General features: G+C 41.6%; 2 protein-coding genes across 8 annotated transcripts in view; one reads left to right on the top strand and one right to left on the bottom strand.

Annotated features, from left to right (window-relative positions):
- LOC110491439 (rho GTPase-activating protein 22) overlaps positions 1-3,916 on the top strand; it is a 34,909-nt gene extending 30,993 nt beyond the window's left edge. For 2 of the 3 annotated variants that reach the window (XM_021564890.2, XM_021564894.2), the window contains 5 exons: positions 1,008-1,140; positions 1,314-1,387; positions 1,504-1,625; positions 1,907-2,861; positions 3,144-3,916. In XM_021564890.2, the coding sequence (XP_021420565.2) occupies positions 1,008-1,140; positions 1,314-1,387; positions 1,504-1,625; positions 1,907-2,861; positions 3,144-3,366 (1,507 nt within the window). In that variant the 3' untranslated portion in view covers positions 3,367-3,916. Of the gene's footprint in view, positions 1-1,007; positions 1,141-1,313; positions 1,388-1,503; positions 1,626-1,906; positions 2,862-3,143 lie in introns of those variants that run through there. The other variant, XM_021564895.2, reaches the window with a different exon arrangement.
- Positions 3,917-6,444: 2,528 nt separating this feature from the next.
- Positions 6,445-25,128, bottom strand: LOC110491440 (mitogen-activated protein kinase 8). Of its 5 annotated transcripts, none has more exons than XM_036946290.1 (12): positions 24,865-25,128; positions 21,750-21,930; positions 17,542-17,671; positions 17,120-17,178; positions 14,526-14,664; positions 14,136-14,301; positions 13,542-13,613; positions 11,785-11,967; positions 11,273-11,397; positions 10,613-10,676; positions 9,913-9,990; positions 6,445-9,633 (listed from the first exon to the last, which is right to left on the bottom strand). In XM_036946290.1, exons 2-12 carry the CDS (start codon positions 21,869-21,871, stop codon positions 9,467-9,469), a joined length of 1,305 nt encoding a protein of 434 aa, XP_036802185.1. In that variant the 5' UTR covers positions 21,872-21,930; positions 24,865-25,128; the 3' UTR covers positions 6,445-9,466. The 5 variants fall into 5 exon arrangements, with proteins under 5 accessions (XP_036802185.1, XP_021420571.2, XP_036802184.1 ...); XM_021564896.2 differs by having other exon boundaries at positions 6,445-9,624; positions 24,865-25,127; XM_036946289.1 differs by lacking the exon at positions 13,542-13,613 and adding an exon at positions 12,567-12,638 and having other exon boundaries at positions 24,865-25,123.
- Between the last annotated feature and the right edge of the window lie 500 nt (positions 25,129-25,628).

The following is a 25,628-nucleotide window of genomic DNA, read 5'->3' as shown; positions in this document are numbered from 1 at the left end:
CTTGGGGTCGAAAATGTTCAGGAGTCTTTTGGTCCCAGACTTGGCGCTCCGTTACTGCTTGTAATGCGGTTGCAGAGAGAACAGTCGACCCATCGTCGTGGGTGATCAGGCATATTACCGTCGTGTTGGAGTCGTGTGTGGCCACGCAGTCATAGGTGAACAGGCAGTACAGGAGGGGACTAAGCACACACCCTTGATGGGCCTCCGTGTTGTGGGTCAGTGTGGCGGATGTGTTGCTGCCTACCCTCACCACCTGGGGGCGGCCCATCAGGAAATCCAGGTTCAAAGGGATGTGTTCAGTCCCAGGGTCTTTAGCTTAGTAATGAGCTTGGAGGGCACTATGGTGTAGAACGCTGAACAGCATTCTCATGTAGGTGTTCCTTTTGTCCAGTTGGGAGAGGGAAGTGTGAAGTGCAATAGAGATTGCATCATCTGTGGATCCGTTTGGGCAGTATGTGAATTGGAGTGGGTCCAGGATTTCTGGTATGATGGTGTTGGTGTGAGCCATGACCAGCCTTTCAAAGTATTTCATGGCTACAGATGTGAGTGCTACGGGGCGGTAGTCATTTAGGCAGGTTACCTTGGAGTTCTAGGGCACAAGGACTATGGTGGTCTATTTGAAACATGTAGGCATTACAGACTGAGTCAGGGAGAGATGGAAATGTCAATGAAGACAGCTGGTCAGTGCCTGCTCTGAGTACGCATCCTGTACTGTGATAGTGTATACACACGAGGCTGGTGAGGGGAGAACAGCTCATAACAACAACTGGAATGAAGTGAATGGAATGGTATCAAACATAAGTAAACCATGTGTACGATGTTTTGACTTCATTCCATTACTGCCATTACTATGAGCCTGTCCTCCCCAATTAAGGTGCCACCCAGCCGCCTGTGAAACACACAATAAATCCCTCTACTGTTGGCCACTAAGGCTATAGCACTTGCTATTGGACTGATTCATGCAGTTAGTAGACCACTCTAGATAACTATTTTGTACCCTCTTGCAGTAACACTGACGTCCACACGGTGGCATCCCTGCTGAAGCTCTACCTCCGTGAACTGCCTGAGCCTGTGGTCCCTTTCTCCAAGTATGAGGACTTCCTCTCCTGTGCTCAGCTGCTGGCCAAAGACGTGGAGGAGGTAAGAGACACTTCTCTGCACTAGTTCCAGTTCATGTTAGTATTCACACTATGACACCGAAGCCAAAGAACAGAACTGCTCTGTCATTCGATAGAAGCCAGTGTTCAAGTACATGTTGTCTATGTGAAGAAACAAGTGATGGTGATACTGTATGTTCTCCTCTCATCTTTTAGGGTGTACAGGAGCTGGTCAAGCAAGTGAGCAATCTTCCTCCCGCCAACTACAATCTCCTGAAGTATATATGCATGTACGTCCACAAACATACAACTCCTTCTTTTGAAGATCTCAAATATCTTATTTTATCACGGTGCCATTTTCATATCATTTTAATTCCATCCCACCGTGCCATGCCGTCCTTTGTAGGTTTCTTGACGAGGTCCAGTCTCACGCAAACAAAAACAAGATGAGTGTACAGAACCTGGCCACGGTTTTTGGCCCAAATATCCTCCGACCCAAAATGGAGGACCCAGTGGCTATTATGGAAGGTGTGAACTCTCATTCATTTTATATTATACTGATATTAATAGGCACTGTATTAATCATATGAGACATTCCTAATATTTTTTTATACAACTGTCTGGGAGGTATGAGGCAGAGTAGATACAGTACATTAGCCTATGGAAAGCAGAGTACAGAGAAACGTCACTATTGCATGTTATCTATTCATGACTCATCTTGTCTATCTCTAGTTCATAAAACATGTCAAATCTAAAGTAGAGCAGCGTTGTACAGTATAGTTCCTTATTGTTTTTTATTTCCTGTTAAGGGACCTCCCTAGTCCAAAGCCTCATGACCGTACTGATCAGTGAACATAACCGTCTGTACTCGGGGAGGGGGGAGCTGGAGGTCCCTGTTCCCCAGCCAGAGGTAACCCTCCAGGGCCAAAGGCTCCAGCAGCACAGCATCGGTGGCTGGATCTCTGAGGAGGACCTCCAGAACTGCCCCACCAACCCCAACGAGGACCTTGCCTGCAGCAGCGCCTCTTCTTTGGACGCAAAGCTCTGTGCTGCCACCACCCCTCCACCTAGACTTGCTCCTTCAGGGAAGGGGGAGCCAGTGGTCAGCCCCAGCAAGCAGACCAAGAACCTTCCCTCCTGGAAGTACTCCTTCAAGGGCACCTCAACGCCACGGCCCCCTCCTCAGGCCGACGTCACCACCGTGTCCCCCAGTGGCAACTGGTTGATGAACGGGCTGTCCTCTCTGAGGAGCCACAGGCGCACCTCCTCGGGGGAGCGTGTCAGGGACTCCACCGGCTTTTCCCAGAGACTGTCCACCTACGACAACGTCACATCTTCCTCCAGCATGGGCAGTGGCCCTAGTGTAGCCAGCACGCCTTGGTCTGCCTCCTCCTGTGACATCTCCGCATCCGACTCAGGCAGCGAGCCCTCAGGGCTTAACTGTGGTAATGGGAAGGGTCTAGAGGAGTGCCAATGGCAGGAGCTAGCCTCACCCCAGGGCCAGGGTCAGAGGGGAGGCCGGGTGGAGGAGAGAGTTGGAGATAGGGTCTCAGAGCAAGAGCAGGACAGTAGTGAAGCCATGGAGCTGTGTGTTAGCAGTGCAGGCTGCAGTGACAACGGGAACACCATAGCCAATATGGTGGTGCCGTCCATCGTGACGCCAGAAGACCTTGATGGAGGCTCCAAAGCACTTACCAGCCTGGTGGAGGGTCTGAAGGATGAGCTGAGGAAACAGAAGGTGGCCTACGAGACCAGGATCAAAAGGTAAGTCTGCAAGGTTATTTATTGTACTATGGGGGTTTATAAGTCCGAATTTTGAAAGAAACTTCTGAGAAACAGTTCATGTGAACATAACAACAAAATATTCACTGTCTGAGTAGATTGATTCCTAGTGTCCCAAAAAATCAAAGGACTAGAGTATTTTCCCCTCTAAAATACTCAATATTGCTATAAATCTGTCAACAATCTTTCTCGGGTTACATGTACTGAGGAGCACCAGCTCTACATTTGTGGAAATCAACATATGTGTGTGTGTGCCCCCTGCAGGCTGGAGGAGTCCAGTGCGGCGCTGTGTGCTCAGATGGAGCGTCTGGAGCAGGAGATGGAGCAGGAGAGAAAAAAGCAGCGGATGCTGGAGATCAAGCTCCGCAACTCAGAGCGAGCCCGTCACGACGCAGAGAACAGGAACCGGCTCCTGGAGAAGGAAATGGAGGACTTCTTCTCCACTCTGGGGGACCTGGCTCTGGGAGCAAGGACTAGTGACATTTAATAGCCCTGGTTATAGTCCTCTATAGTCTCTTCCCACAGCTGGGTGCCATGAGTCTGGCAAGCAAGACTGACAACTACATGGACTCAGTGAATAATACTGCATGTTGTCCAACACAGGCAGCTGCGTCTCTCAATGTTTCCTCAGGCCTCAAAGTGTGCCTATGACTACCACGAGTATCTATCTGGATGGAATTCCGTGTCGTTTGGTGACAAAGCCTCGGTCCTTGGTTTACTCTGGTCAACTCTGTCAGTATACTTTTAATGTAAATCAAAGGGTTTCGACTGCTATCATTATGACTATACAATAATCCCTGCTGTGTTAATCATATGCTGCCTACAACAGTACACAATATGCAAATACAACATTACCAAAGCTGGACTCTGCTAAGGACCAGGGTTGAAGCCACCATGTTGGTTTGGGGCACATGAAGCTGATTACTGCCCTCAAAGGAACAATGAAGAAGTGTGCTGGCTGTGCCTTTGCAGACTTTTTGAATTCGATAAAAGAAAATGTTGCGTGCTTGTCCAGAGGTGTAGTTAGTCAATTACTGCCAATACTCACATGGTACATGTATTGCTTAACTTAATCACTACACTACTTGTTGAAGAGCCACATGACATCCTCAGAGTCACTTGCAGTAAGATAACAATCGCGGAGGTGCATAAAGATGGCGGCCCCCATGTACTTGCCGCGAATACCTCGTTTGATAAGTTCGCTGTATTGCTCTCCTGTTCTCCAGTGTTGTCGTTAGCACAGTATACATGATCCCAATTCTAGCTCCAAGACGGCGATTTAAAAACATATAGTGTAATGTTCTGATTTATTGGCGTGTTGAACCATGTCGCTGGCTGTAGTTTAAAAATCCAGTATATACAGTGCCTTGCGAAAGTATTCGGCCCCCTTGAACTTTGCAACCTTTTGACACATTTCAGGCTTCAAACATAAAGATATAAAACTGTATTTTTTTGTGAAGAATCAATAACAAGTGGGACACAATCATGAAGTGGAACGACATTTATTGGATATTTCAAACTTTTTTAACAAATCAAAAACTGAAAAATTGGGTGTGCAAAATTATTCAGCCTCCTTAAGTTAATACTTTGTAGCGCCACCTTTTGCTGCGATTACAGCTGTAAGTCGCTTGGAGTATGTCTCTATCAGTTTTGCACATCGAGAGACTGACATTTTTTCCCATTCCTCCTTGCAAAACAGCTCGAGCTCAGTGAGGTTGGATGGAGAGCATTTGTGAACAGCAGTTTTCAGTTCTTTCCACAGATTCTCGATTGGATTCAGGTCTGGACTTTGACTTGGCCATTCTAACACCTGGATATGTTTATTTTTGAACCATTCCATTGTAGATTTTGCTTTATGTTTTGGATCATTGTCTTGTTGGAAGACAAATCTCCGTCCCAGTCTCAGGTCTTTTGCAGACTCCATCAGGTTTTCTTCCAGAATGGTCCTGTATTTGGCTCCATCCATCTTCCCATCAATTTTAACCATCTTCCCTGTCCCTGCTGAAGAAAAGCAGGCCCAAACCATGATGCTGCCACCACCATGTTTGACAGTGGGGATGGTGTGTTCAAGGTGATGAGCTGTGTTGCTTTTACGCCAAACTGATTGTTGTCCTATGGACAGAGTCTCCCACCTCAGCTGTAGATCTCTGTAGTTCATCCAGAGTGATCATGGGCCTCTTGGCTGCATCTCTGATCAGTCTTCTCCTTGTATGAGCTGAAAGTTTAGAGGGACGGCCAGGTCTTGGTAGATTTGCAGTGGTCTGATACTCCTTCCATTTCAATATTATCGCTTGTACAGTGCTCCTTGGGATGTTTAAAGCTTGGGAAATCTTTTTGTATCCAAATCCGGCTTTAAACTTCTTCACAACAGTATCTCGGACCTGCCTGGTGTGTTCCTTGTTCTTCATGATGCTCTCTGCGCTTTTAACGGACCTCTGAGACTATCACAGTGCAGGTGCATTTATACGGAGACTTGATTACACACAGGTGGATTGTATTTATCATCATTAGTCATTTAGGTCAACATTGGATCATTCAGAGATCCTCACTGAACTTCTGGAGAGAGTTTGCTGCACTGAAAGTAAAAGGGCTGAATAATTTTGCACGCCCAATTTTTCAGTTTTTGATTTGTTAAAAAAGTTTGAAATATCCAATAAATGTCATTCCACTTCATGATTGTGTCCCACTTGTTGTTGATTCTTCACAAAAAAATACAGTTTTATATCTTTATGTTTGAAGCCTGAAATGTGGCAAAAGGTCGCAAAGTTCAAGGGGGCCGAATACTTTCGCAAGGCACTGTAACTTAGTGGTAAAACAATGAAGTCAAACCTGAATTCTGACATCTTTATGCACCGCCATTAATTGAACATTTTGAAAAATGGTGTATACTTTAGTGAATGTAACTGTGTTGTTGATCAAGCCAGCCCTGTAAATTGAGCCTAAACTAATTCTTAAAACATTGATATAGATTTGAATGGATAACAATTATATACATTTCCCAGAACATTCTCATGTGAGCGTTGCATGTGGTGAAACTGTTGATAGAATCCCCTTTTTCAGCAAATGATTACTGCTACTGCATAGAAATGTCTTGAGGCTTGAACACGAAACATGATATGGTTCTTGAAGACCACTATACGCAGTATAATAATGTGCATTATTTAAGGTAATGTGACTAGTTTTTGTTTTGTTTTTACATTTTATACAGACCCTTTTCATATGCTGTTCACAAGGTTGTGTTTTGAAAGACGACCGTTATAGACAAGCGTCTAGTGTTCGCCCTGTCGATGATTGCAGTTGAAATGTGTATCTCTTAAAACAAACTTAGGCTGAATGTTTCTTATGTCTTTGATTAAGATTTTAGTTGCTTATTTATTATGAATCTACACACTTGTAATGAATGGCATTATGGCAATCTAAGTAAATAAAGATGACAGGTGTCATTTCGTGACTGATACCTTATGTATGGGTCAGCAAGCTTGTGTTCCGTGTCTTACTCACAATTCCAACACATTATACCACATATTAAGATCAAGCTCAAAAGAAAGACCTACAAATGCATGAGTCAAATTTTGTTTCTTTTATTTGCAGTACATGTTTGTTTTTTTAAGTTGGCATCATCAGATCCCAGTGTTTTTATTCCAGTAGTGTACTTTTCACTGGCTGCGGTCAGGATGCAGAGCCAGAAATGTTTAACTAGTTGCATAACAAACCAGCACCATATATATATGAGTTTGTTTTTAGGCATTACTTATCTTTAACATTTTTTCCTTTATCATTATTTGGCCTTATCCCAATCAAAATCTATTGGCCATGTATGATATAACCGCCTCTGGCCATAGATTAAGGACTGGTTTAGGACTGATTACGTAACATCATAGATTAAAAGTCACAAGGAATCATCCTAATTCATAAAAAAAGGAAAACATGGATTGACAGTACCAAACATTTCTCTACCTTCAGAAAAATACAAAGTAACAGGCTAGATCCATCACTTAGTTTACTACTAGCATAATTTGCAGAAGGTATTGCACATGAACTGTAAAAACAAGAGGGGAAAAGAGGGGGGGGGGGGGGATGACATTTACATAAACAATTATCTTTACATCTAGGTGAAGTACACACCGTACACAACTAGAAGTTTCCTAACATTGACAATATTACACTTTCAAATAAATAAATAACGGAATCTGTATTCACATGTCTTCGATAGCTAATCATGTGGGCAACTAGGAATCCAAGAACTGGTAGAAATTGAGTGTGAGGTAGTTCATCAAAGCCTACTTAAAAATCACAATTACAATTTTGAGAGATAGAAAAGCAAAAAGCCACAGAAAGTCAAACCATTCTGAATGTGTCCCTAATAATGCTGGGTTAAGAAATAGAAGAGCACTTAAAATAACAAAAAAAGTCATCATAATTATGAATTATAAACACAGCTACTATAATAATGGTTACATGTGATTGGCTGTTATTCTGCATACCTTCCCCATCGACCATTCAACAACACACTACATGGTATTTTACATTCTGAAACTCCATAATTTAGCACAGGCATTCTTCAACGCCACCGCATAACAGCTACACTGCCACAGCCACCATTCAGCGCAAATACATTTGGCTTAATATTGAGGAAATGAGGCAAAACAGTATGATAATTTCCCTCCTAAAATCATCAAGCACATTCTCATTATGCAAAGTAAAGCCGCAAACCATACGCACCTACCATTGTGAATTTTTTAAACTTATTTTACTTTGATGAAAGACCTACTTTGATAAAACTGCCCCCTTTTTGAAGAAATGTCAAATGTATGAGCTAAAATAATCAGAAGCATACATCATCCTCTTGACAGAACATTGACCGTAAAGTTGGAGACTTACCAATTCCAAGAAAATGTACAATACATTAATGATAAACGCCTCAAATGTGATTGACTTATTTGTGGAAACTACTGTAGTCATTATCAGGAACCGTTATTGACCTCAACACAACAGGACTACTCATCCGAGATACTCAGGAATGAATGCTTGACAAACTACAGGCACTTTTTCCTTTTAAAAAGCTAAATTAAACATTTAAAAAAACACAAAGGACACCATTATTGCATACAGTTCAGAATCACTGATTCACTTGGGTTTTGAGGTGGTTCTGTAGCTATTGTGTGATGTACTAAGCATAGGGTGACATTTACTTAGTGCATGCATACGTACAAGTTCTGCAAAGGGTTCAGCCAATCATCTTCTCTGAGATCCAGCTTATTACTTACGTATTGTACACTCATTTTCCAATTTCAAATGTTCAATATACTGCAAACTGCCTGCACACTTATATTACATGAATAACATGAGCACAGATTAGGAACCTTCTTTAAATAGTTTGTTTCTGCGCTTTAAGCCTGCAGAATGTCCATCCCTCCAAAGACAACCAACATCACCACATACACAAGCCCTCTCTTTTACGTCCCCGTTCCGGACTCAATCGAAACACATTCTTCATGTACCTTCAACCGTCTCAAGTCATGTATTCTAAATAGTAACATCCTATTTCTCACAAAGCTCTTCGGCATACCGCCACGTTTCTCAGTCCTAGCGTTCAACATAGGTTTACTCTTTCTTTGACAGTGGGGCTGTAGAAAAGAATCACTGGAGAATAACTGACCAGTGCAGAGGAAGCAGTGCCTTCAGCACTGACAAACAAAGAAAATGATCAAACGCTCCTTAGTTTCCTTTCTGGGCCTATCTGCGCCATTTCCGTCATATACTGTAACACCCATAACATTGGAAAAGAAAATTCAGACAAAAATTCAACAACAAAAAATAAATACTAAAATGTCTTCTCTTACCAAAAGAGAAAATGGTTCAGGAATCTAACAGCATTTTGAGATATTTTAAGACTAAACTAATGAGAAAAGAAAAAAAGAAAGCGGTTTGATAAACTGTTTTGTTTTTTCAAGGAGGTAGTGACTCACGAGGAAAACTGTTTTTTTTGTTTGTTTTTTTACAAATAAATCTAAAGTATATCTCAAAATCCAACCCAATGGATATGCATTAAACAATATTCTATATGAAAGAGATTAGAATAGACAAAGAAATAGTACTATTCAGAAGGGGAGTACTAAAATCATAAATGTATCATTTAAATGATGGTTAGAATGGCTCACTGCAAACTAAATTTGAAAAAAATATATTCACCATAAAATCTGTACAAGCTACATTGATATGGCCAGTTGAAACAGCAGTAGCTTAAATAGAAGTAGATGAAACTAAAAACAAAGATACAAAATGAAAGCATGTAAAACTCTTTTACAGACGTTCTCAAACTATCACCATTGGCCAAAACTGCAGCGTAGTGAAATCATGAAGTTCCTAGGTTAAAAATAAATTGATATTACAGCCTGGACTAAAAAATATTAATAAAATGTAATAAAAATGACTCTGTAGTAGTACTTTAAGGAAAAAATGTTGTTTTTTTTAAACTGTTTTCTTTTTTTACAAACAAACAAACAAACATCGAAACTGGCCTAAACTCTACACCATTGAAGACAAGCGGAGGGACTGGTGGGACAGGGACCAGGGCAGGGTGATGGTCATCTGCAGCAGCCCAGCTGGTCCGTGTTAGAGGCCGTCTCCAGGCTGCTGTCTGTGTCCGAGGCCAGGGTGGGGTCGGTGGACATGGAGGACACATCGTTGGCGGACGAGGACGACGCAGAAGTGTGCTGCTGGAAGCTGCTGCTCACTGCTGCACCTGTGCTACATGTATGGAGAAACAGATAGGGGTATCAAGTCAGACTTAAACCACTTCTGGTTAGGCAGAAAGAGGAAAGGTTCTTCATTAAGAACGGGAACAGAAGCCAACTACGGGCAGAGAGACCGTGCCAGTCTCAATTTGTTGCTCCCACACATAGTACTCTAGAGCCAGGAGATTTCTCTGACCATAAGACCTGACCAGGAACAACTCTGGGCCCTAGTTATAGAGTATAACTATCAGAGTTTGAGTGCTAGGTTGCCCTTGGAGAAAACCCTCTAAACTAACCTAAAGACGCTGGCTGTCCCCGGATCACTCCATTCTTCGTTCTCTCCTCCCAGTCCTGGACCTCCATGTATATCAAATCTGCAATGAATCACAAGATTTAGTAAAAAGAGTGACTACAGTTGAACTTCTGGTAACTACACCAAAACAGATTCCTGGAATTAGGAGGGAACAAGCAGGCTATTTAGGTATCTTCCAACTGGAATTTCTGGAAAACCTGTGAATCTCAAGAATTTTGCAACCCTAAACATGAGACATAAACCTAAGAAGAACATGACAGACAGGAACATTGCTAGCATGATATGACACGGGAGTCCACACTTGAGAATAGAGCCAATAAACAGGGCTCTGCTAGACTCGGGTGTGAATGCCCTGTCGTCATTATCACGCTCCCAGAGGAAGCAGGGTTAGATCACCAGACCAGGTTTAGATTAGACAGATAGGGAGGGGTAGGATGCACCATAAACACATCTCACTTTAGACAGGCATTTTTTTTAGGACAGACAGACAGACAGACAAAGGGCAAAACCTGCATAAAACTCAAATATTAAGATTGAATGTCCCACAAGAACATCTTGAGATGTAGATTCTTAGTAGAATAATGTGCAATTGTAATGTAACATAGTGGAAAATTTAAACATGCTCAAAGTGTATGAATCAAAGATTGGGTAAGGAAAATGGCTTCTCTCGCTCTCTACTGTACCTTTCCACTCCTCCACCGTGTGCTCCCTCTCATCCAGCTGCTTGTCTGTGATCAGTGGTGGGGGCTGCAAGAGGAACAGGACAGGGCACAGTGTACTTTAAGTGGGGTGACATGGGGACTGTTGGCCTTCTTTTCACTTGGCTGAGTCACAATCAAATTTGATACATTTGCGCAAGGCGCTGCACTGCAGCCAAATCTACACGTCTCAAGGCCGATTTTGTCAGTTGTGAGGAATGCTTGCATGCGAGTGACTGAGTGGAGTGCAACATCTCATTCTCCACCCCCGCACTTTACGGTAGCCGGGGTCTGATTGGTTGACAGAGGGAAAACGGCAAGTGCACTCTCGGTGATGACGACCTGGCTGTCAATGGATGTCAAATCCAGAGCCCCTGCTTAAACAGGCAGGGAGTTTTATGATCTGATCCGGGCTAAGCTTTTCCCAGGCAGGCAAACTCACAGGGCTTTCATCATTTTGCGTGTGGCTGTTTTGACGTTCCCTCTTATTGTGAATCACCACTCAATGTGTATTTCGAGGCATATGCATGCATAAAAAACACACACAGTAGATATGAAGAGTCATGTTATTATCTAACGTAAGAGTAGGTCATTAACACAAGAACCACCCCTCCACGCCCACATAATGGGCCAGTAAGTGCTTACCGCCTCCACTTCAGTTGGATCATACCACACGTTGATGTAGGGGTGCTGGAGAGCCTCGCTCACAGAGATCCGTTTGGATGCATCTATTACCAGCATCTTCGATAATAGGTCTCTGGCTTGACTTGCTGCAAGACAATTGAGACAAATAGAGAAATTAATGGCGTGAGCAAATTCCCCTTTCATTCCCTCGGCTGACATTCACTGTGCTTATAAATGAGTGTAGTGGGCCAGAATAGAGTCCCTTAGTCAAACATGATCCGAATCAAAGCAGAGTAAGGCTTCAAACCACTACATAAAATACTATTCATGATCAGACTACTTTCTGTGGAATTTCCAATTTCAGAGACAGTGTTAGGCACATAATATACTTATATTCAGCAAACGGACTACTATATATGGGATATTCTAGTCATACAGACATGTATGAGACATTTTGCATCTCACAATGACACACCATACTGCAGTTTCCATGCTTGGGGTGTCCCCCAGGGGCGTGTGCTCTCCCCGCTTACCTTTCAGTTTGTTGTGCTCCGAGTCGGCTGGGAAGAGGACGTCGGGGAAGAGCTTCTCAAAGGTATAGCCGGCATAGCGGGGTCTGTTTTCCACGTAAGTCCTCACTGACTGGTTGAGCTTCATCAGGAACTCCTGACTTGGAGTCCCCAGCTGCTCGATCACCTTGTTCCACTGATCAATATCTGACGTTCCAACATGTAAGAAAAATGCTGCAAAGGGCTTTTCAGAGGCGGAATATTGGTTTTGTGCTTGTAGTTGGGATAAAGGAGGAGGATTACAGACACTGGACACAGAGGCAAATTTCTTTCACTGTTGACTTTGTAGAACGACTGTGATTGAGGAACCAAGGGAAAGCTGTTCGATCGCCTCTTCTCCAGTGAGACGGACACAAAGAAGACTGAAAACAGTCTCGGCGTGGGACTGTGTAATGGAGGTGAAGTGATCAGAACACTTTTCCCTTGAGTTGAAATGGCCGCCGACAGGTACAAACCCTTTCACATATACCCAGTGGAAAGTAATTTGGATGGAGTGAAATGTCGCTGGTTTCAAATCCCTAAGCAGACTAGGTGAAAAATCTGTCGATGTGCTCTTGAGCAAGGGACTTAACCCTAATCGATCCTGTAACTCGCTCTGGTTAAGAGCATCTGCTAAATGAATAACATACAAATGCAGTACGATACGCTGACCACCAGACACACACACAACAAACACATTTGTATACACACACACAAATATTCACACACACACAATGGAGGGACGACGAGGGTCCAGGGAAGGATACGATCTGTGCCTGGGAACAACACACTACCTCGGACCATTTCTGCCATGATGCAGCCAATAGACCAGACATCAACTGAAAAATGGAATGACAACCAAATTAGCATGCAGAACTCAAAGCAATCCAAAAAAAAATCATATGAAAAATCATAAAACAAGGAAGTAATTACGATGCAGACAAGGTGATGTGTGTGAATACAAACAAAGAAAATGAAGGCATGCCAACTCTCATGTCAAACCTCTGTCAGTGTCCGACTAGGCAGTGCATCATGATAAGGTGAGGGTTTTTTGCTTCACTATCTGGCATACTATTAAACAAAGTGGAAGAGGGCCAAAGAACTGCCTAAATTGGCTTTCTTTTTTTACATTGGCCACATAGCATTGGCTTTCTTTTTTTACATTGGCCACATAGCATTGGCTTTCGGCTAGCAAGACACTGACACTTGAGGCCTGCAGAAAGAAACTGTTTTATGACAGCAGAAATACATAAAACCCTCAAGATTTTTTACTATCAGTTTAATAGACAAAGGCCAATTTTTGATCATTGATAAAAGATTGACCAGTCAATCATTGATATTAGATATTCTGTTAGGACAGGGTCCATTTCTTATTCTCTGCCAAAATGGCTGCTTATCTTTGAAGAAGAACATCAAACAATATGATTTAAAAAGGGTATGTTTTGCAATTGTGTTGGTAAAAAATGAAAGCGCAAAACACTGTCGAATTCTATTTCAGGAGCTTGTTGCATAAGTCGGAAGTGCATCAAGCTACAGCACTGGGTGCTTTGGGGGGTAAAGGGAAGGTGTGTGTGGGGGGGGGGGGGGGGGTGGAGGTGTCAGGCATATCAGAAGAGAAATAGAATTTTGACAGTTGTTCTTTGACATGATCTCCACAATCCATTGTAACAAGCCTTCAAAAATAAACTCTTGAAATTTTTTTCAAATGCAGAACTGAACTGCTTCAAGCAGCGCAAGGATACAATCCCTTCCTGGAAAAAGGATTTTGTGGCGAACCATTTCTGCCATAATGCAGCCCACAGCCCATATATCCACTAAATATGTGTAGCATAGAAAGAAGGAGAAGAAGAAAGGCAAAGCAACAAGTCAGCAGGAAAGTTTGGGTCGTTTTTAGACACTGCAGGGATGCCCATATTTTCAGGCAGTTTTTTCCCTCGTATTTAATCTTTGAATTTTATCGCAGCGAGTCCAATGATTCGGAGATATCAAGCCCCATCACATCTGCACATTCTTGTAGTAAACGTTAATTGCTAAAGGCAAGCCAAACTAGGGACTGGATCACACTGACATCTAGTACAGCTGCGCCCTCTCTGGCCAGCCTCCTAGAAAACACAAGCACTACACCTGCTGTGCACTGGCTCTCTACGCAGCAGGAAAGGAACCCACAACGCATAGCCAGGCGTGCCACCTACCCCTCTGACTGCGACACTGACACGGGAGGGGGGTGTGGCTGTGAAGGTGGGTGTGTCTCAGGACCTTGTGGGCGGGGCATGCGACAAACAGCGTTCTGCAGCACACACAGCTCCAATTGGCCGATCCCTCGGTCACTCACTCACCGTTGGCCTGGTAACCCATGCCCAATATGACTTCAGGGGCGCGATAGTAGCGGGTCACCACGTACGGGGTCATCAGGAGTCCCGTGGCTGCTGTCCTGGCCAATCCAAAGTCCAGGATCTTCAGCGTGCAGTCAGACTTTACCACAATGTTGCTGGGTTTCAGATCCTGAGGTTGGGGGACAGGAGGGGGATACGCTTTTGAGATGGATAACTCTCTACCGATGCTTAAGTATCATTCACACCACACCAGGCCAATGAAATTAATTCTTATTTATTTTATTCTCCAAAGGTGAATGCATTGTAAGAGAAGGGACAACTTTAGGAATACACAGGAGGACTGGGTCATATTAAGGTTGCTTGGCCAGGCAAGGTGTGGTGGTGTGTGCCCACCCTGTGTATGATGCCCGCGGCGTGAAGGTGCTTGATGCCACACAGCATCTGGTAGAGCAGATAGGACAGCCGCTCGTGGTCCAGCTCCATCTGAATCACCTGGCACAGGTTGGCATCCATCAGCTCCATCACAATATACCTGAGGACGGATACAGAGGAGAAGGGAGGGTGGATGACATTACACAGAAAGGTGTGCAGTGCACACGTATCCACTCACAAACGTATGCATACACAGGCAGACGCACACAGTTACAACCACACACATGAAAGAATATGAGCAGAGTGCACACATCTCGTGCTCTCACTCACACACCAGGGCTTCAGACTGTGACCATTAGACTAGTTGAGTATCTGGAGCATCAGCATTTGTGGGTTCGATTACAGGCTCAAAATGGCCAGAAACAATCACCTTTATTCTGAAACTCGTCAGTCTATTCTTGTTCTGAGAAATGAAAGCTATTCCATGCGAGAAATTGCAAAGAAACTGTAGATCTCATACAACACTGTGTACTACTCCCTTCACAGAACAGCTAACCAGAATAGAAAGAGGAGTGGGAGGCCCCGGTGCATAACTGAGCAAGAGGACAAATACATTAGAGTGTCTAGTTTGAGAAACAGACTTCTCACAAGTCCTCAACTGGCAGCTTCATTAAATAGTACCCGCAAAACACTGGTCTCAACCTCAAAAGTGAAGAGGTGACTCGGGATGCTGGCCTTTTTCTTTGCATGGTTGCAAAGAAAAAGCCATATCTCAGACTGGCCAATAAAATTAAAGATTAAGATGGGCAAAAGAACACAGACACTGGACAGACAAATCTAAGTTTGAGGTGTTCAGATCTCAAAGAAGAACATTCATGCATAAAATGCATAAAGATGCATAAAAATGAAAAGATGCTGGAAGAGATGCCATCTGTCAAGCATGGTGGAGGCAATGTGATGGTCTGGGGGTGCTTTGGTTGTGGTAAAGTGGGAGATTTGTACAGGGTAAAAGGGATCTTGAAGAAGGAAGGCTATCACTCCATTTTGCAACGCCATACCCTGTGGACGGCGCTTAATTGGAGCCAATTTCCTCCAACAACAGGACCATTTTTTAATTTTACCTTTATTTAACTAGGCAAGTCAGTTAAGAACAAATTCTTATTTTCAATGACGGCCTGTTCAGGGGCAGAACGACAGCTCGGGGATTTGAACATGAAACCTTTCGGTTACTAGTCCAACGCTCTAACCACTAGGCTACCCTGCCGCCCCAAAGTACAGCTCCAAACTATGCAATAAATATTTAGGGAAGAAGCAGTGAGCTGGTATTCTGTCTATAATGGAGTGGCCAGCACAGTCACTGGGTCTCAATTGAGCTGTTGTGGGAGCAGCCTGACCGTAGGGTACGTAAGAAGTGCCCATCAAGCCAATCCAACTTGTGGGAGGTGCTTCAGGAAGCACAGGGTGAAATCTCTTCAGATTACCACAACTAATTGGCAACTAGACTGCCAAAGGTCTGCAAGGCTGTAATTGTCGGAGGATTCTTTGACGAAAGCAAAGTTTGAAGGATACAATTATTATTTAAATTAAATTAAAAATCAATATTTATAACCTTGTCAACATCTTGACTATATTTCCTATTCATTTTGCAACCCATTTCATGTATGTTTTCATGGAAAACAAGGAAATGTCTAATTTCTGACCCTAAACTTCTAAACGGTAGTGTGTATATATATAAATAATGCGCTCTTTGAAAACTAACAATCAAATAACAGCTAGACAGTCAGGGAGAATCTAAAATAAAAAAAATGTTCACGGTCATTCAGGCCACATGTCCATTGATTTTGTTATAATGTTTGAGCAGAGGAACACAGCATTAGCCATGGCAAAATACATAGAATTGCAGGAAATTATCTTAAAACTGCTAAAGTGTTTCTCAGCTTGATGCCAAACTGTGTAGATTAAAAACTGCAAGTTACACTTCCTCTTCCAATAAACCGCGGGGAGGTCAAAATAATAACTGTCGCCCAAATCTATTCATTTTAAAATGTTGATTACTTGTACTTGCCATTATCATTCACCCAATGATAAGACAAGATGTGATTCCTTTTTTTTTGCTAAGATATGATGGTGGTCCCTCGGTCACTGGTTTGTCTTGGCAAGAATAGTTTGAAAAACCCTGGTCTATTACACTACTTAATAAAGCATCGTAAATGACTTCATAAATGACTCAAATGTATTATATTGTGTGATGCTGCAGGATACATACACGCACACAGGAGTGGGCTGCTCCTCCGTCATAGTGAAACAGGCTGTTTACCCCCCAGCCATGATGTTCATTTTTCTTTTTAGATCCAAATCAGAAAGACAGAGATTCTCAAAGTACCTCCCTCCGCTCTGAGAATGAATCACATTTCCTCCCATGCACTACAATGTACTAACCCTTCAGTTATCCCACAATAGACCCTGGTCCCCACTACACTGTACAAAAAAAAACACATCCAAAATATACTTTTGGCCATTTCAGCACTACAGTCTACCAGGGAACAGAGATTATACAGTATTGCAATTTATCCTTATTGATTTTATAAGCAAAGGCGACAATGAATGTTACTTACACATCTTGAAATTCTTCCAGCGTCTTCTGTGGCGTGAATACATTTAATAGGCCAATGATCTGTGGAGATATAAGATGCATCAGTGCATCATAGTTCTGTGAGCAGCGTATGTAGGAACATTGCATTTCATGCTGACAATATGCTGCCTAAGGGCGCGCTAAAACTACAGAAGGGTTCTTCCGAAAATGAATAACACCACATCAAATAGACAATGACATTTTAGAAAAATGGAAACATCAAGAATTCATATAAGAGCTACAAGAGGATCGCAACATTCGAGAATGATCTGTGATGATCTTACATTTTGGTTCAATTGTACAAGAGAAACAACTTTCTATTCAATAATTTGGGACAACTCCCTTTTCTACTTGCTGTTCCTGTTTTCTATCAGACACACAGATTCAGAGAGGTAAATGGCTTACGTTCTTATGGTTGACACATTTCATGAGCACCAGTTCTCTGTAAGCTCTTTTGGCATGGGTCTGGTTCTGGAAAGGCCGGCTGAGTTTTTTAATTGCCACATTTCGTTCAAGGTTGTGGTCATACGCTGAGCTGGAAACACAGAAATACAAATGTACGTCCATACTTTATGATGCATCTGAAGAAGGCTAGAAGGCATTAAATATATATATGTTTTAATGAAAGATGAGTTTTGTTCCTTATTTCCCACATCCTAGATCAAAATCAGAATCCAAATGATTGAAGTGTAATACTGGAACAATGGCAAACATATAGCATATAAACAAACTTAAAGCAGCTAATAACATATCATATTGACTTCCAATGCCATTTCAACCTACAGCAGCTAATAATGTATCATATTGACTTCCAATGTCATTTCAACCTACAGCAGCTAATAACGTATCATATTGACTTCCAATGCCATTTCAACCTACCGCAGCTAACAACGTATGAATCACATTGACTTCCAATGCCATTTCAACCTACAGCAGCTAGTAACGTATGATATTGACTTCCAATGTAATTTCAACCTACAGCAGCTAATAACGTATCATATTGACTTCCAATGCCATTTCAACCTGCAGCAGCTAATAAAGTATCATATTGACTTCCAATACCATTTCAACCTACAGCAGCTAATAACGTATCATATTGACTTCCAATGCCATTTCAACTTACAGCAGCTAATAACGTATCATATTGACTTCCAATGCCATTTCAACTTACAGCAGCTAATAACGTATGAATCACATTGACTTCCAATGCCATTTCAACCTACAGCAGCTAATAAAGTATCATATTGACTTCCAATGCCATTTCAACCTACAGCAGCTAATAACGTATCATATTGACTTCCAATGCCATTTCAACCTACAGCAGCTAATAACGTATGAATCACATTGACTTCCGAATACAATTTCAACCTACAGCAGCTAATAACGTATGAATCACATTGACTTCCAATACCATTTCAACCTACAGCAGCTAATAACGTATGAATCATATTGACTTCCAATGCCATTTCAACCTACAGCAGCTAATAACGTATGAATCACATTGACTTCCAATGCCATTTCAACCTACAGCAGCTAATAACGTATCATATTGACTTCCAATGCCATTTCAACCTACCGCAGCTAATAAAGTATCATAGTGACTTCCAATGTCATTTCAACCTACAGCAGCTAATAACGTATGAATCACATTGACTTCCAATACCATTTCAACCTACAGCAGCTAATAATGTATCATATTGACTTCCAATGCCATTTCAACCTACAGCAGCTAATAACGTATGAATCACATTGACTTCCAATGCCATTTCAACCTACAGCAGCTAATAACGTATCATATTGACTTCCAATGCCATTTCAACTTACAGCAGCTAATAACGTATGAATCACATTGACTTCCAATGCCATTTCAACCTACAGCAGCTAATAACGTATCATATTGACTTCCAATGCCATTTCAACCTACAGCAGCTAATAAAGTATCATAGTGACTTCCAATGTCATTTCAACCTACAGCAGCTAATAACGTATGAATCACATTGACTTCCAATACCATTTCAACCTACAGCAGCTAATAACGTATGAATCACATTGACTTCCAATGCCATTTCAACCTACAGCAGCTAATAACGTATCATATTGACTTCCAATGCCATTTCAACCTACAGCAGCTAATAACGTATCATATTGACTTCCAATGCCATTTCAACCTACCGCAGCTAATAACGTATGAATCACATTGACTTCCAATGCCATTTCAACTTACAGCAGCTAATAACGTATGAATCACATTGACTTCCAATGCCATTTCAACCTACAGCAGCTAATAACGTATCATATTGACTTCCAATGCCATTTCGACTTACAGCAGCTAATAACGTATGAATCACATTGATTTCCAATGCCATTTCAACCTACAGCAGCTAATAACGTATCATATTGACTTCCAATACCATTTCAACCTATAGCAGCTAATAATGTATGAATCACATTGACTTCCAATGCCATTTCAACCTACAGCAGCTAATAACGTATGAATCACATTGACTTCCAATACAATTTCAACCTACAGCAGCTAATAACGTATGAATCACATTGACTTCCAATGCCATTTCAACCTACCGCAGCTAATAAAGTATCATAGTGACTTCCAATGTCATTTCAACCTACAGCAGCTAATAACGTATGAATCACATTGACTTCCAATACCATTTCAACCTACAGCAGCTAATAACGTATCATATTGACTTCCAATGCCATTTCAACCTACAGCAGCTAATAAAGTATCATAGTGACTTCCAATGTCATTTCAACCTACAGCAGCTAATAACGTATGAATCACATTGACTTCCAATACCATTTCAACCTACAGCAGCTAATAATGTATCATATTGACTTCCAATGCCATTTCAACTTACAGCAGCTAATAACGTATGAATCACATTGATTTCCAATGCCATTTCAACCTACAGCAGCTAATAAAGTATCATATTGACTTCCAATACCATTTCAACCTACAGCAGCTAATAACGTATCATATTGACTTCCAATACCATTTCAACTTACAGCAGCTAATAACGTATCATATTGACTTCCAATGCCATTTCAACTTACAGCAGCTAATAACGTATGAATCACATTGATTTCCAATGCCATTTCAACCTACAGCAGCTAATAACGTATCATATTGACTTCCAATACCATTTCAACCTATAGCAGCTAATAATGTATGAATCACATTGACTTCCAATGCCATTTCAACTTACAGCAGCTAATAACGTATGAATCACATTGATTTCCAATGCCATTTCAACCTACAGCAGCTAATAACGTATCATATTGACTTCCAATGCCATTTCAACTTACAGCAGCTAATAACGTATGAATCACATTGATTTCCAATGCCATTTCAACCTACAGCAGCTAATAACGTATCATATTGACTTCCAATACCATTTCAACCTATAGCAGCTAATAATGTATGAATCACATTGACTTCCAATGCCATTTCAACTTACAGCAGCTAATAACGTATGAATCACATTGATTTCCAATGCCATTTCAACCTACAGCAGCTAATAACGTATCATATTGACTTCCAATGCCATTTCAACTTACAGCAGCTAATAACGTATGAATCACATTGATTTCCAATGCCATTTCAACCTACAGCAGCTAATAACGTATCATATTGACTTCCAATGCCATTTCAACCTACAGCAGCTAATAAAGTATCATATTGACTTCCAATGTCATTTCAACCTACAGCAGCTAATAACGTATCATATTGACTTCCAATACCATTTCAACCTATAGCAGCTAATAATGTATGAATCACATTGACTTCCAATGCCATTTCAACCTACAGCAGCTAATAACGTATGAATCACATTGACTTCCAATACCATTTCAACCTACAGCGGCTAATAACGTATGAATCACATTGACTTCCAATGCCATTTCAACCTACAGCAGCTAATAATGTATCATATTGACTTCCAATACCATTTCAACCTACAGCAGCTAATAACGTATGAATCACATTGACTTCCAATGCCATTTCAACCTACAGCAGCTAATAACGTATCATATTGACTTCCAATGCCATTTCAACCTACCGCAGCTAATAAAGTATCATAGTGACTTCCAATGTCATTTCAACCTACAGCAGCTAATAACGTATGAATCACATTGACTTCCAATACCATTTCAACCTACAGCAGCTAATAACGTATCATATTGACTTCCAATGCCATTTCAACCTACAGCAGCTAATAACGTATGAATCACATTGACTTCCAATGCCATTTTAACCTACAGCAGCTAATAACGTATGAATCACATTGATTTCCAATGCCATTTCAACCTACAGCAGCTAATAAAGTATCAGTGACTTCCAATGTCATTTCAACCTACAGCAGCTAATAACGTATCATATTGACTTCCAATGCCATTTCAACCTACCGCAGCTAATAACGTATGAATCACATTGACTTCCAATACCATTTCAAATAGCTGGCAAATTGTGATATTTTATAGTATGATTCAGACGAGATGTTATTTCCCAGAGTAACACACACAGTTCTAACATAGCCACTGGAAAATGAGCATTGGGCATCTCTTTTCCTTTCCAATTCACAGCTCAATCTACTCACCAGACAATCCCTTGTGCTCCGGAGCCTATGGGTCTTAAATTCTGGTAGCGCTTCAAAACCGTAAAAGTGGAATCCCCGACATCTAAACTGTAATACTCCTTTTCACGCTTATTCCGATTCATGATGAAATCTGGACAAAGTGTGTGTTTTGGGCATCCAAGTGGGACTTCTGTCTCAAGACCTAAGACAGAGGGAGAAGAAACAGAAAGATAAAAAAAAGCAATTAGCATATTATCAGCTTATTACCTGGACCTTCCAAGCCATAGCTGTCAATCTATGGGAGTACGATTGACAGAGGCTGCATTGTGTGTCAAAATTCATGAGGGGAAATGATTCAGTATATGAGAGAAATCAAGTCCTCCCTCAATAGCGATGACATTTGGGTCATCTAGGCTAGCAAGGGTATACTGCGTTACACATACAGTTAATATAAAAAGGTTTAAATGCATTACAACACATTATAGTTCTGGGTTTATAGGATTAGCTGGTATTTTATATCCCATCATAAATCAATATACTGTACAAATTCATTCCAGGATTTGGATCACAGCTTTCAAAAATGTAAAACCAGAGCACAGCAGAGCAAAACATCAGCCCAGCAAACTGTCTGGTACCACCAATCAATTGTGGTCTAAACAGGGACCAATGTTTCAGCCACAATTGTGTTAGCCTAAGCTGGCTAAACCTTCAGCTCAAAAAATCCATTGCATACATCCTGCTTCTACAGCTTTAAAAACATCTCCAATATCAGAAAACAGAGAGGCATTTCCTGGGGTTTGTGGCAGTGCTTTGCTAGCATTTGAAATAGGGCTGTGTAGATACCAGTGTCGCAATACGTTTCCATGGCAAAAATTAAAACAAAGCAGACCACACTCTGGTCCTTTAAAAACCTGCTGAATGTAAAATACTGTGTGGAAAGGCAGGGAAAATAAATAAATGTGACTCTGGATGACACTAAAAGTATGTTCATTTCTAACATTAGGGCTGTTTTGCTAAAGAAGTTAAATCCACTTCGTGTTTTGTTTCCTTGCCACAATAGTAACGAGTCGTCTGGGCTCGATTTTAACATAGAAAATGCAAAACAAACACAATGTCTTTAGATGATTGTTCGGGCGAGATATTGGCCAGCGCTAGAAAAGTTCATCACTAGCTTATAGAGAAATCCCACAGCTATCCCAACAAGAAGGACTAGTACCACTGTCCGAAGTCCATTTGAGCATGCAGAAATGTATATTTAAGACTCATTGTTCAGGCAAATGGAAGGAAGTATTGAGGCAGAGAGAGAAAAGGAGAGCGGGAGGGAGCGCTGAATTTGATAAGGAGCTAGAAGAAGAAATCATTAGTCAAATCTAGAACATTTGTGCTGAGGACATTTTCACTGGCTGATGGCTGCACGGTCAACAGACCATGACTTGACCTCCATACTCCTATACAGCCACCCCCTTCCCCTTTTCCACATGAAGGGGCGTTCAGCAGGGTTTTTTCATCCCGGTTGAAAGGCATGTCAACGGCCTGAAGCCCTGCTATGAGATGGAGGGACTAAAACAGGGTTTGGAGAAGCCTGAACAGAATGCTTTCCCAAATTCAAAATGAAATGGTTTCCATGCAGTCACTCCATCCAATTGTGTGCTCTGGAGCAGAATGAATGGCGGTGTGGACAACAGGATGACCATAGCAATACAGTCGGATTAATTTTAATGATATGCGTGTAATTTTATTAAAACAACATGACAATTTTTTTCCCGCCACATTATCACTGGAATGTGAGCATTTGTATGACATGTCAGTTGGTCTTTAGATGTGAAACTTAGATGAGTGCTGCTTCAAATCACAGAGAATCTGAGAGAATATGCGATCAGAGGGAGGCAGAGAACCATAGCGATGAAGCATGTCATCACGCTACATCATCTGATGCTGTTTCAAGGTCTCTCACTAATCACACGTTCACAGTGTGGGGCATTTCAGTCAAATGTGGGGCATTTCAGTAAAATGGGGGCCATTTCATTTTCAAGGAATAAATTAAATGCATAACTGGAAGAAAGCTGAACATGAAAATGAGTTGTTCAGCTTTCAAACCAGCTGTCAAACCATTCAGGGCCATCCATGACTCTCTTTCATACAGCAATGCCCAACTGGGGTCTACATCTAACCTAAATTAATATGACTTCTCACATTATCTATGTGTTTTTCTGGGATTCACCAGCCTAGTTTTCCAGCTAATGAAGACACTGAAGCCTATCACCACTGAGAGCAGACATCAGCATTAGAAGCAATGTGCCAAACGCCTCTGGCTTCATCTGTTACGGAGGTCATTATTCTATATGACACCTGGAATGGTTAATGAAGGTGTCCAAAAATAATTTAAAAACAACATGCGACACTAAACATCACCGAAATTGTATTAATCTTTACTTGAATAGATAGTCAAATTAAGATATGATTTAACCATATTTACATGATAAATAGCGTTCTTATTATAATAGATGGTTGTCTATGTGACCATAATATCGTCTATTCATTATTCTGCTATTCTTAGGTATATTGGATGAAATGTAGACAAATTGCAGCTATACACCTCTCACTTGTTTAATAGAAATCGACTTGACGCACTAGCAGCAGGCAATAAGTTAACTTGCACTCACAAGTTTATACTAGTCCATTGGTGGTAGGCTAATTGTCAAAAGCCCATTTATGACCGAATGGTGGGCTTGTGTTTCTTATTCATTTTAGAAATGATGGTGATGTTACAAATCAAAATATAGCATGGCAAATGTAACCACGCCGTTGATGTTGTCAGTAGCCTATATGCCGCGAAGATCCTTAACGTTAGGTCGTTGTTACAATGTAGCACTAGCTGTTAGCAGGTAGTTAAAGAGTCTTAAAATGTAACGTTAGCGCATTTTGTAGCCTGTCGTGCGCGTTTGAGAATATCCTAATAGCCATCTTTTTTTTCTGCGGTGCATGTCTTTAAAAGCCAAAACTTGACAATATGGTCCAACTAGCTAATTGCAGTTATTTCATGTATTTTCTGTGTTCTTTGCAACCCATCAGTGCTAATACCCTCCCCCCACTGCTAACAATAACATGTCTTATAATGGTTTAATATCGAACTCACCCTACTCCAAAAGAATGCGTTAGAAATTCCAAAACTGTCAAACCGCGGTTTCTGGTCTTCCGTTGAAATATACAGCAGAATGTTTGAAGATATTATATTATTTTTTTGCTTAGTAGGACAACCTCTGAATCCACTGCGTTTCCTTCCACTGGCAGGCCTGGGTCTGCAAAATACATGTGTACTACGTAGCCTAATCTTTGAGTCCGTGACACAGAGGCAGTTTCTGCCATTTCATACCGATGTCGTCGAAACCCTGCGATGTTTGCCGGAAGTTACCGATGAGAACTAGGTGACATTCAAGAGCAAATCGTCCTGCGGTGTTGTATAGCCTGCGGTAGCCTACCTCTCACGGTATTAGTTTATGTACACTATGCAGGACAAATTAGAGGCATTTCACCTCTGTGATCTCGCCATAATAAGCACTTACGCTCGTGCATAGAGCGAGAGAGAACCTACAGCAGCACCTAGATCTTCTGCACAGATTCTGCCAGACCTGAGCCTTGACAGTAAATCTCAGTAGAGCAGTGGTTCCCAAACTTGTTATAGTCCAGTACCCCTTCAAACATTCAACCTCCAACTGCGTACCCCCTCTAGCACCAGGGTCAGTGCACTCTCTAATGTTGTTTTTTTGCCATCATTGTAAACCTGCCACACACACACTATATGATACATTTATTAAACATAAGAATGAGTGTGAGTTTTTGTCACAACCCGGCCAGTGGGAAGCCAGTGGGAAGCCGGCTGCTACAGAGCCTGGACTCCAA

This window comes from Oncorhynchus mykiss, chromosome 16 (assembly GCF_013265735.2).
Source record: "Oncorhynchus mykiss isolate Arlee chromosome 16, USDA_OmykA_1.1, whole genome shotgun sequence".
In the NCBI taxonomy this organism is placed as follows: domain Eukaryota; kingdom Metazoa; phylum Chordata; class Actinopteri; order Salmoniformes; family Salmonidae; genus Oncorhynchus; species Oncorhynchus mykiss.
Note: the sequence above shows the minus strand (reverse complement) of the source record. Positions and strands in the feature narration are given on the sequence as shown.